General features: G+C 35.2%; 1 protein-coding gene across 8 annotated transcripts in view; it reads left to right on the top strand.

The window, feature by feature from the left end:
- The window catches only part of UBR3 (ubiquitin protein ligase E3 component n-recognin 3), a 226,711-nt gene that overhangs the window by 25,898 nt on the left and 187,854 nt on the right, over positions 1 to 12,959 (top strand). For 6 of the 8 annotated variants that reach the window (XM_035007803.1, XM_035007802.1, XM_035007801.1 and 3 more), the window contains exons 2-5: positions 2,054 to 2,193; positions 4,242 to 4,400; positions 10,344 to 10,487; positions 11,030 to 11,079. In XM_035007803.1, coding sequence (XP_034863694.1) covers positions 2,054 to 2,193; positions 4,242 to 4,400; positions 10,344 to 10,487; positions 11,030 to 11,079 — 493 coding nt within the window. The remainder of the gene's footprint in view (positions 1 to 2,053; positions 2,194 to 4,241; positions 4,401 to 10,343; positions 10,488 to 11,029; positions 11,080 to 12,959) is intronic. The other 2 variants (XM_035007806.1, XM_035007799.1) reach the window with 1 other exon arrangement.

The raw sequence follows: 12,959 nt of genomic DNA, 5'->3' as shown, positions 1-12,959 counted from the left end.
TTCCTTCCTTCCTTCCTTCCTTCCTTCCTTCCTTCCTTCCTTCCTTCCTTCCTTCCCTCCCTCCCTCCCTCCCTCCCTCCCTCCCTCCCTCCTTCCTTCCTTCCTTCCTTCCTTCCTTCCTTCCTTCCAAAAAATTTTATTTATTTATTTGACAGAGAGAGAGAGCACAAGCAGGGGGAGTGGCAGAGGGAGAGGGAGAAGCAGGCTCCCCGCTGAGCTAGGAGCCCAATGAGGGACTTGATCCCAGGACCCTGGGATCATGACCTGAGCAGAAGGCAGACACTTAATCAACTGAGCCACCCAGGCGCCCCTCATTTTTTATTTTAATAAAATTCATTGCTTTGGTTATTAGTCAACTCGAGCATCTTTTCATGTTTATTGGCCATTCAGTAATTTTTTTTGTGACTTGTTCATGACCTTGGCTGATTTTTCTATTGAATTGGTTTTTTTTCTTTTTCTTTTTCTTATCCATTTTCAAGTGTTCATTATCAAAGATATTAATCTTTTATCTGTTTTACCTCTTGTAAATGTTTTTTTCAATTTGTAATTGTCTTCTGTATAGAAGCTTGATTTATGTAGTCAATTTTTATCTTACAGTTATGGCTTTGGTTTAAAGTTTTACTTAGTTACACTTTCTGCACTTTGAAGTAATGGTGGGGGAATAGTTTATTTTTTCCTGGTACCTTTTTTCACTTTTGATTTGTATGGAATATATTTTGTATATGGTGTAAGATGAAAATAAAATTTACTTTCTGCATAAAAATAATCAATTGTTCTAAAGCAATTTATTGAAAGTCTTCTTCCTTCCACATTGAATTGATATGCCATATTTATACTATTTTCACAAATTTATGTAGTCTCTTTCTAGAGTCTGTTGTGGTCCACTGAAGATATTGTATTACCACAGATTTTTAATTATAATAGCTTTGTACTACATTTTAAGGTCTAAGTCACTGTCAGTAATCATTTTTTTCCCCCGAGTTTTTTTTTTTTTTTAAAGATTTTATTTATTTATTTGAAACAGAGAGAATGAGAGAGAGAGACCACATGAGAGGGGGGAGGGTCAGAGGCAGAAGCAGGCTCCCTGCCCAGCAGGGAGCCTGATGCGGGACTCGATCCAGGGACTCCAGGATCATGACCTGAGCCGAAGGCAGTCGCTTAACCAACTGAGCCACCCAGGCGCCCTTTCCCCCGAGTTTTACTGATTTTTTTTTTTTCACACATATGCTCTTCTATTGGAACTTCAGAATTAGTTTGTGATTAGTCTTATTGTGATTTAACTAACGGCATTAAGCTTGGTGGAACTGACTTTTAAAAAAATAAAACTGGTTTTTCCATTTGAGAATGTAGTTTTTCTCTATTCAGATCTTTTATGTTTTTTAGGTAAGATAGTTCCTGCACTCTTCCTAATAAGTTTGTTTCTGGGCATTTTATGTTTAGTGTGGTTATTTTGTATTGCCACGAAATATCTTACTTGTGATTATTTGGATTGTGAATACAGGATAGTTTGCTTCATTTTTGTTCAGGTATACCAATCATACTTTAAAATAAGTATAAACAAGATTAAAAGAAATGTATATACTTATGTGTACTATTTAAAAATTTTTCAAATAAGCTTTAAGTATTTCTGTCACTTACATATTCATTAATACAATAAATTAGAAATAGTTAAGGAATAGAAAATGTGAATTCTTAGGAAATAATCATTTTCTACTAAATGGTTTATAAAGGGTAGAAGTAATAAAGTAATATGTGAAAGTAATAAATTGCAGTTAAAAAATATTAAATCCTGTAATGAGATTTTCTTTTTGTATTCTAGTTGGCACCTAACTAGTATGGTCTTTTCTTAGGAGGAAATCCTCCTCAGGCACATATTTTATTTAAGGACTGATTAAAACTATAGTCTTTTAACTTGGTACCTTAAGAATCGTAGAGGAGTAATAAATCAGCTTTGATATTGTCCTGCATTCTGTTTATGGATATTGTATATAGAGGTAATATGTTCCTGGCAGATTAGACATCACTGTTAATTTTTTTCTTTTTCATATTACAGGTTTTGCAAAAGACATCAAATTAAATCAAGTTCAAATATTCCCTGTGTCCCCAAAGACTTACTGATGATGTCTGAATTTGTTCTTCCAAGATTTATTTTTTGTCTTATTCAGTACTTAAGAGAAGGCTATAATGAACCAGGTATGTTTAATCTACTTTTTGTTAGTACTCTTTTTAAGTTCCCTATTAACACGGTTTAGCATTAATAACAAGGTGAATTTTTTCAGATACCATTTTTTTGCTTAACTTGTTTTATGATATGACTATGAAATACAGAGACTAAATAAAAACATACTTTAGTATACATCAATTACATGACCTGATAGGTACCTTGTAGTAGCACAGTTTGGGACTTTCTGCTCCTGGGATCATAGATGCTTAGGATCAAACTTACTTGGCCTTTAGCAGATGAGGAAATAATCATTTTATGGGGTTAAAGTGACTTTATTTACAATTATATTATGATAGAACAGAATTAAGAAGTCCTGGAAATGTGTGAATTTAACTTAGAGTTTTAGAAGCTAAACTACTCTTTCACCATCTCTCTCTCCTTTTTTTTTTTTTCGTAGATGTCTCTATATTTTTATTCCTCTCCGTATATAGCAACGTATGAGAGAGTCACATTATTCACTCCCATATTACAGGTAGAATGTATGGGGGTAAGCATCATGATATTATTGAAAAGAAAAAAGAAACATGCAAATTATAGATAATCTTCTTGCCTTTTAAGATTTAGTCACCATCTTGATTAATATACTTCAGTTAAATATTTTGGATTTAGATATTATCTGTTAAAGTTGTCAGTCTGACATTGTGAATTACAGATACCAATTAGTGTGGTATGAAACAAATTTATTAACTTTTTCTGATCTTTTACCTTTTTGATGATACTTGTATTTTTATCATTTAAAGGACTGCATCTTGAATTACTTTTAGAGGTTTTAAATTATTTATTTACTATAAATAATCTTAAATCCAGTTTGAAACTATGGCACACATTTTTATCTATCCCCCCATCATTGAAGTGTGAAAAAACATATAGCATCTTCATCATTTTTTTTTTTTAAATATTTTATTTATTTATTTGACAGAGAGAGACACAGTGACAGAGGGAACACAAGCAGGGGGAAGTGGGAGAGGGATAAGCAGGCTTCCCACATAGCGGGGAGCCCAGTGTGGGGCTCAATCCCAGGACCCTGGGATTATGACCTGAGGCGAAGGCAGATACTTAATGACTGAGCCACCCAGGCGCCCCGAATCTTCATCATTTTTAAAAGTACCATGTTATTCTCTGAAGGGAGGGAAATCGGAGGGGGAGACAAACCATGAGAGACGATGGACTCTGAGAAACAAACAGGGTTCTAGAGGGGAGGGGGGAGGGAGGATGGGTTAGCCTGATGATGGGTATTAAGGAGGGCACGTATTGAATGGAGCACTGGGTGTTACACGCAAACAATGAATCATGGAACACTACATCAAAAGCTAATGATGTAATGTATGGTGATTAACATAACAATAAAAAAGTAAAAAAAAATAAAAGTACCATCTTATTCTCATTGTGAGCAAACACTTATACTTCTTATTTCTACATTTTAAGCAAAATATACAATTCTTTGTTAACAACTTCCACTCCTCTCAAGTATGTCTTAAAATACAGGAAGAAATATTTTGATTCAGCCCCAAACTACTCTCTCTTTGGAATGAAGGAACTAGAGACCAGCTAGGTTATTGAACTTGCCTTTGTGCTATTTCTCATATACTAGTTAACAGAGTTTTTGGAAATTTACATTTTGTATTATAAGTGTCCTATTTTAGAAAGGTAATAAATAGAAATCCTTTATTATGAGAACCATTATTATTATTATTTTTAAAGATTTTATTTATTTATTTGACAGAGAGAGACACAGTGAGAGAGGAAACACAAGCAGGGGGCGTGGGAGAGGGAGAAGCAGGCTTCCTGCCAAGCAGGGAGCCTGATGCGGGGCTCGATCCCAGGACCCTGGGATCATGGCTGGAGCCGAAGGCAGATGCCCAATGACTGAGCCACCCAGGCACCCCTAAACAGAGTTCTTATATTAATTTTCTGATTATAAAATACTCTTATCCAAGCTGCTATAACTTTAAAAGAATAAAATATTGTTATTTTTTAGCAAAATATTTTAAAGTAAGTTAATTATATGTTTTTTCAGCAGCTGATGTACCATCAGAAAAAGACCTTAACAAAGTCCTTCAGCTTTTGGAACCTCAAATTTCCTTTTTAGAAGATCTAACTAAAATGGGAGGAGCAATGCGGTCTGTTCTTACTCAGGTTTTGACAAACCAACAAAACTACAAAGATCTGACTTCTGGTAAGTAAAACATTAGCATAGAAGAAAGTTAAAATTTGCTTATGTCACTGTAATCATAAGAAATTGTGTATTTTCAAACTTAAATGTAAAATGTAGATTTTTTTTTCCATAAAATGCTAAAGGTGGAAGTTATTAAAAGTACTTCTTATTTTATGGATGAAGAAACTGAGTCCCAGAAAAATTAAATGACCAGTTTAGTGCCTCACAACTAACTTATTTAGGAGTTAGCACTAGAATCCAGGTCTCCTTTAAGTTTTGGTGTGACATATTCATAATCTTACTCCACCTCCCCTTCCCCAAATAGTAACAAAACTACTTCTGTGTCTTCGTTTTTGGTGTTCTATACTTTTGGATTGTATGGCATAGGATTTTATAATAATGTAGAATTTATGTTACAAAACTTGGAATTGTTGAGTATGTTTGTATATGATATACTGTTATATAAAATACTTCAGTTTAAAATTCTTCAGGTTAGCTCAGTTTTATAGTACAACAAATACTTTAAATAGCATTATTTCTGCTGGCTTCTGAACAACACATTTTGAAAAGTTTATGTTTTCTTTAGAATGGTGAAATTTTCATGTGTATTGTGAACCATATGTTATTCAGAGATAGTCTTATCTGACATTTATTTTTTTTCAGCAAATACTTATTAAGCACTTACTATGTGCTTGGTTTTGGGCTAGGTACTAGAGTTTGGGGTAGGGAATGCAAGTAGTAAACCAGGTAATCCTATCCCTGCCCTTATAAAGCTTAAGGTCTAGTGAGTGAGATGGCATTAATACAACTCCCAAACCAAAAAAATTGTATGATTTATAAACTTGTAGTAAATGATATGAAAGGGTAGGGCAAGTGTTTATAAGAGGGAGACTTGATTTCACTGATGGGGAAGATGGGGAAGCTTCACTGAAGAAGTGATACTGAAAGTAAAACCTAATGGTTGAGAGAAAGTCATTTAGCTAGAGGGTGAGGGGGATTGGGTGGTAATGGGATGGGGTTGTATTCAAGGTAGAGGACATCTTCTGCTTTTGATTTCTGGGCTAGCCCGTATGTCATAAATAACATAAAACTGGAAAAAATGTGAGGCAGCTGTTATCAGGCACTGGACAGAGGGCAGTACAAGACTATAAATCTTTGAGAGAAAAGAAAAGCATGAGATGAACCCCACGATTGCTCCGAATCTCTGTCTAGGGATAACTTCCTGACTGCAGCACGACAAGCTGGTATTGAAGCAGTGTGGTGGCCCACCTGAGGTAAGGAGGTAGAGGTCACAGTTAGGGACAGCTGAAACAGTTGGAAACTGGAATCTTTGAGGTAGGATACCAAGAGGTTTGGGGGCAGATGTATGGGGGGACCTCTGAAAGTGCTTGGCCGAGGACTGAGATACACATGTACAGAAGACTGCCTCAGGCTTATTAGAGAGTGACTGCTGTGGGTTTAAAAGCAGAATAGAGATATAAGAGGTTAAGCAGTTTTCAGAGATGTTGGAGTTTCAGCCCAGCCAGACTGGAGAGAACTTGTTAATACCACAGGCATCTAGTTGAGACAGAGTTTAGAGATTATTCCTGTCAATTTAGAGGGCCTTTTGAGAACCTTAGGCTTTCTACAGACCTGCCCTTATTTTTTATTTTCATTTTTTTTTTTTATTTTTAGAAAGGGCGACAGAGAGACAGAGTAAGGCAGGGGGGAAGGGCAGAGAGAGAGAGAGAGAGAGATAGAATCCCAAGCAGACTCCATGCCTAGTACAAAGCCCGACATGGGGCTCAATCCCACAATCCTGAGATCATGACCTGAGCTAAAATCAAGAGCTGGATGCCTAACCAACTGAGCCACCCAGGTGCCCCTACAGACCTGCCCTTTACAAACCTTTACCAAACCTTTGTGAGTTTTTAGGTGATCAGGCTGTTAATTGATGAATGGTCTTCTAGAATTAAAATTAATAATCTTCAAAGGAAGATAATAGAATCCAGAATCTTCTATAATGTGTCATTAGAATGTCCAGCATACAATAAAAACTAAACATGCAGGAAAATAAGAAATTATGCCCTATAACCAAGAAATAGGGCTGTCAATATAAATTGACCTTGAAATGGACCAGATATTGGATTTAGCAGATAAAGATACTAAAGCAACTATTATAGGGGCACCTGGGTGCTCAGTTGGTAAAACATCCGACTCTTGATTTTGGCTCAGTTCACAATCTCAGGGTTGTGAGATTGATCCTTGTGTTGGTTGGGCTCCGTGCTGGGCGTGAGCCTGCTTAAGATTCTTTCTCCCTCTCCCTCTGTCCATTCCCCACTCTCTTAAAAAAAAAAAAAACACAAAAAAAACAACTATTATAAATATGTTCAAGAAATTAAAGGAAGATCTGTTCAAATACTTAAAAGGAAATATGATGTTAATGAGTGAAGAGATAAATAATCTTAGCAAAGAAATATAAACAATAAAAGAAAATCTAGAACTGAAAATTAGCATTGAGTGCAGTAATTAAAGTGAAAAAATTTACTGGATGGGCTTAGCAGCAGACTGGAAAGGGTAGAAGAAAGACTTAATGAATTTGAAGACAGATTAATAGGTTATTCAATCTGGGGGCACCTGGGTGGATCAGTCGGTTAAGCGTCTGCCTTTGGCTCAGGTCATGATCGATTCTGGGTTCGAGCCCCGCATTGGGCTCCCTGTTCAGCGGGGAGTCTGCTTCTCCCTCTGGCCCTCACCCGCTCATGCTCTCTCTCTCAAATAAATAAGTAAAATCATTAAAAAAAATTGATTATTCATTCTAGAAAACAGAGAGAAAATGCAACAGAGCCTTAGGGACCTGTTAGACAGAATCAGATGCTCTAACGTGCCTGTAATTGGAATCCCAGGAGGACAAAAGAGTATGAATGTGGCAGAAAAGAAACATTTGAAAAAATCATGACTAAAATTTCATCCAAATTGGATGAAAAACATTGACTTATAGATGCAAGATGCTTAATGAACCTCAAGCAGGATAAATATAAAGAATATCAGTCACACCTAGACACCTCCTAGATTCCATGTTGAAATACTTATGGGTGAGAATGAGCTTACTTTTTTAAAAAGGGACTAAAAAAAGGTGTAGTGTTGAAATGAAATGAATGTAGGGTGATAGTGGCACAAATAAGGTTACCACAATTAGCCTAGATCCATGGCTCTCATGGGCCATGTGATATTTTATATCTTATCCTGAATGTATTGGGAAGTCATGGAAATATTTTAAGAGTGACATGATCAGATATGTGTTTTAAAAAGATGACTTGCTATTTTGCCAAAAATAGATTGGAAGGGGCAAGAATAGAAAAACTCAACTGCAGCCTAGGATAAAGATGATGGTAGCTTGTATTTGAATTTTGGAGACAAAGCTGGAGAAAGATCAAATTATACCTGGTGGTCTGTTTGCTATTTCTTCAAGCCTTATTTAGAATCTCAGCTGTTGTGGAAGAAAGCAGCAAGTTGTTCTTAATCATTGTAAGAATGTATACCTTAGGAATGATTTATGATAATTGTCTTATTTCTACAATTCCTTTTTAATTATTTCTTGAAATAAAAAAACAACTCAACAGAAATCCTTGGCTGACTTTTAGTGATGGAAATCACGTTAAATTTTGGTTCAGAAGTTTAAAATTTATAGGCTACTGCACTTGTAGTTACTGCTTGCTTATTCACTGGCTAGCCATGTTTTTAAGCCTCCATTATTTACTTGAGAGAGAGATAGGGAGAGAGAGCATGAACAGGGGAACGGGGAGGGGCAGAGGGAGAGGGAGAAGCAGGCTCCCCGCTGAGCAGGGAGCCCCACACGGGGCTTGATCCCAGGACTGTGGGATCATGACCTGAGCTGAAGGCAGATGCTTAACCGACTGAGTCACCCAGGCGCGCCTCCATTTCTTTACTTTTAAAAATGGTAATTATAGGGGTACCTGGATGGTTCAGTTGGTTAAGTATTCGACTCTTGATTTTGGCTCAGGTTATAATCTCAGGATTGTGAGATTGAGGCTTGTGTTGGGCTCTGTGCTGGATGTGGAGCCTGCTTAAGATTCTTTCTCTCTCCCTCTGCCCCTACCCATCTTCTTAAAAAAATGGTTATTATACATTCATTTTTCTCAGGCTTTTTGTGAGGGTTGATAAAATATATTTTGTTACTTAAAAAGTATTATAAATTTGGGGCGCCTGGGTGGCTCAGTCGTTGAGCGTCTGCCTTCGGCTCAGGTCATGGTCCCAGGGTCCTGGGATCGAGCCCCGCTTGGGGTTCCCTGCTTGGTGTTCCCTCTCTCTCTGTGTCTCTCTCTGTCAAATAAATAAATAAAATCTTAAAAAAAAAAGTATTATAAATTTTATCTGTCATGATTGAGGTAAATACATGGCTTTTATTATTCAGGAGACATTTAGTCATTTCTTACATAGGATGCTTAGAAGGTCTTTATTCTTTATAAACTAAGTGTATTATTATTATTTTTTTTGAACTAAGTGTAACTTTTTAATATTGGACTTGAAGGATGGATATATTCCTGACTGTTTAATAAGTGCTAGAGTGTTGTTGTTGTTGTTGTTTTTTAATAAACAATGTGAAATATTTATTTATTTATTTATTTGTTTGTTTGTTTGAGACAGAGAGAATGAGAGACAGAGAGCATGAGAGGGAGGAGGGTCAGAGGGAGAAGCAGACTCCCTGCCAAGCAGGGAGCCCGATGCGGGACTCGATCCCAGGACTCCAGGATCATGACCTGAGCCGAAGGCAGTCGCTTAACCAACTGAGCCACCCAGGCACCCATGTTGTTGTTGTTTTCAAACCAGCCCAGAGAGACAGATATTTAAAAAACAAACTGTTCGGGCGCCTGGGTGGCTCAGATGGTTAAGTGTCTGCCTTCGGCTCAGGTCATGATCCCAGGGTCCTGGGATCGAGTCCCGCATCGGGCTTCCCGCTCCTTGGGAGCCTGCTTCTCCCTCTGCTTCTCTCTCTGTCTCTAATGAATAAAGAAATAAAATCTTAAAAAAAAAAAATAAGTAAAAATAAAAATAAAAAACAAACTGTTCTATTGCAATTATTAGGCTAGCAAACAGAGGAAATACAGAAAAGCTCAACAAATATTAAAGAAGTTCACTTATATATTTTTATAACTGGAGAGCTTGGGACCTTAATTTAAGACACATAATTTGCCTAGGAGGTATCAAATGCCATGGTAATTTGGCTTTCAGACAGTAATTTTTTACTTTTAAAGAATTCTCAAAATAAATACTAAAATTTCTTTTACTATCATTCCATTCTCCATAAATACATTAAAAAATAAAACAAAAATTGGCAATAATTAATAAGCTGCTATACTAAAGCGAAAGTTTTAGGATTGTATAACTCTAGAACCTAAGCTTTTCAATATTTTTTGGAATAAATTAGTTTTTACTGATATTTCTATAGAAATTATACTTTTAATTCTTTAAATATGATGGAAAAAGTTTGATAAAGCAGGAATTAAGAGTAATATCAGTTATAGTATTTGAAAATTCCACTCAGACATTATTTTATCCAGGAAGCCTTTCCTAAGTATTTTGCTTCGGGTAAGTCTAATGGCACAGTATTATGAGATCATAGATTGTCAAACCAAATGGTTTGTCACTTGTCACTTACCATATTATTTACCTTTCTCTACATGAATTTTCAAGTTCCTTAAGGCAGGAAACATACTCTTGTTAATCTTTGCACCTCCTGTGACTGGCATATTTTAGATACTCAGTTACCTAGTAGATTTTATTATTCATTATAAGCATGCTCTGCATTGTTGTCTGAAGCTGTTTGATATTCATTCTAGGGTTCTCCTGCCATTAGAATATTCAGCTATTTTATATATGTATATATATTAATTACTGAGATTGCTTTACTTATATTTTGAATGGAATTTTTTTTTCTGATTTTAAATTTGTTTTAAATATTAGGTCTTGGAGAAAATGCTTGTGCAAAGAAAAGTCATGAAAAGTACCTTATAGCTTTGAAGAGCTCTGGACTTACATATCCTGAGGACAAACTTGTGTATGGTATACAGGAGCCATCAGCTGGCACTAGCACTCTGGCAGCTCAAGGTTTGTCTGTTTTAATTGGAACAGTGATAACTTTTCTGTATTAAAACAAAAAGACCCTCAAACTTGACTTATTATTGAAGAAATTTAAATAACGTGTGATTCTTTTTAAGGAAAGTAGTAAAAATGTAGAAGCAAGAAAGAATAGATGGGCCAAAGAAGAGAATGTGTTTTTCTTAAATGGAATTTGATTAGTTTATTAAGGTTCTAGTTCTAACTCATGAAAAACATTGCTATTTAAGAATAGCCCAAAACTTTAGTATCTCAATATTTTAACAAACCATGGTTAAAAACTAAGAAGTAAGAGATCCTTCTAAAACACCATTTGTGATGATTAAATCTGGATTTTCACTAGAGATTTCTTTGGAAGCATAAATCTATTAGACCCGAATTTATTAAAGATAAATGTTGAACTCTGCCAAGATATCTGTTAGAATGAGTTGTCTTAAGGTAATAAAACTTGGCTTTTTGTTTATGTCTCAAAATAATTTTAAAGTAAGTCAATATGTAACAGTTATGAAGGAAACTTTTTTTCCTTTCCAAAGGTTTTGCAGGTGCAACAGGAACATTGGGACAGCTAGATTCCTCAGATGAGGTGAGATTTAAAACTTTTTGAAAATAGAATTTAAAAAGTTTTAGAACTATACAGATTTGTGGATATTATTTTAGTTTAAGTTCCTCATTTTGTAGACAAGGACACTGAAGCCTAGAGTGGAATAACTTAGCCAAGATTTCAGTTACCAGATTTTTGCTTCTTCTTTATAATTCATCTCTTTCTTCACAGTTCAGAAATGGGAGATAGAAAGAGATAGAGATCTCTCCTAGGTAGATATCCCTAAATTGATTCAAATTGTCATAATATAGTGAAATTGTTTTAAGAAATTTAGCTAAGTCTGGAACAATGTATTAAAAGAATATAAAAGGTAACTGCTTTTCTAATCTCATAATAAGTTACACCTTGTATGTTATACCTTATTTAAAAAAGCAATGTACTTGGAAATAGACTGTCGGTTTGAAATTTCAACTTTTATAGTATTTATTAGGCAAATAGTAGTGCTTATTAAATATTTCTGATAAATCCTTTGTAGCATTCCTATATTTTATTAGTATACAATTTATAACAGAGAATTGTTTTACAAATATTTGTATATAATCTTGATGCTTATGAAATGTAAATTTCATATTTTTTGGTCAAATTTAATGATTAAGAAATTAAAAACCAAATTGTGTTACATTTAAACTTAAAAAGTATAACTTTTTTCTTTGAAAACCCATTTTAATTCGATAATATCACATGAACTAAGCAAAATACCCTCTTTTTGAAAATATGATTTCTGTTATTGATGTCTTGTAATTGATTTAATGCCTTATAATTTAAACTTCCTAGTGGTATTTTTCCCCTCTAAAAAGGCTCCCACAAAATGCAACATTTTCTGGACAAACAGTTTAAAGAGTTTTCGACAGGGGCACCTGGGTGGCTCAGTTGGTTAAGTGACTGCCTTCGGCTCAGGTCAGGATCCTGGAGTCCCTGGATCGAGTCCCGCATCAGGTTCCCTGCTTGGCAGGGAGTCTGCTTCTCCCTCTGACCCTCCTCCCTCTCATGCTCTCTGTCTCTCATTCTCTCTCTTGCAAATAAATTAAAAAAAAATTAAAAAAAAAAAAAGTTTTCGACAAATTGGAGAGGAAGTTTCATATGCTGTTTACAAGTTTGACTCTGGAATTAGAGTGCCTGGGTTTGAAACTGGCTCCTGTACCAATTAGTAGTGTGATTTTGGGCAAGTGTCTTAACTTCTCCATGCCTAAATTTCCTCTTCTGCAAAATGGAAGTAATAATAGTATTGCCTGGGGTTATTATGAGGATTGAATGAGTTCATATATGAAAGCACTTAGAGCCGTAGTGCCTGGCCTATTGTAAACACTAAGTATGTGTCTGTAAAATAAAATAAAATCATTTAAAAATTAAATTATTTAAAATAATTTAAAAATACTGTAAATAGTTAACTATAACTTTTGCTTTTTTTAACTTCAAAGAGTTACAAACAATGTTGCTATAATGACAAATGGGAAAAACTTACTGGTATTTAAAATAGACTTTCAAAAAAAATAAAATAGACTTTACAAAATACATATAAACATTATCCATTATTTCAACTAAAATAGTATTAATTCCATTTTGAAGCTAGGAGAGGGGAGTGATGGAGGTAAGAATACCAATTCTTCATATGTCAAAGAAGGAAGAGATTAGATAATAGACATGTGGTTTTATTTTATTTTATTTTTTTAAGATTTATTTATTTATTTTAGAGCACATGCAGGCAAATTAGTGGGGGGTGGGGTGAGGAAGGGCAGAGAATCCTCAAGCAGACTCCCCACTGAGTGTAGACCTTAACATGGGGCTTCATCCCAGGACCCTGAGATCATGACCTGAGCCAAAATCAAGAGTTGCACACTTAACCAGTCAACTGAGCCATCTGG

This window comes from Mirounga leonina, unplaced genomic scaffold, assembly GCF_011800145.1.
Source record: "Mirounga leonina isolate KUSES-001 unplaced genomic scaffold, KU_Mleo_1.0 Mir_151, whole genome shotgun sequence".
NCBI classification, from domain to species: Eukaryota; Metazoa; Chordata; class Mammalia; order Carnivora; family Phocidae; genus Mirounga; species Mirounga leonina.
Note: the sequence above shows the minus strand (reverse complement) of the source record. Positions and strands in the feature narration are given on the sequence as shown.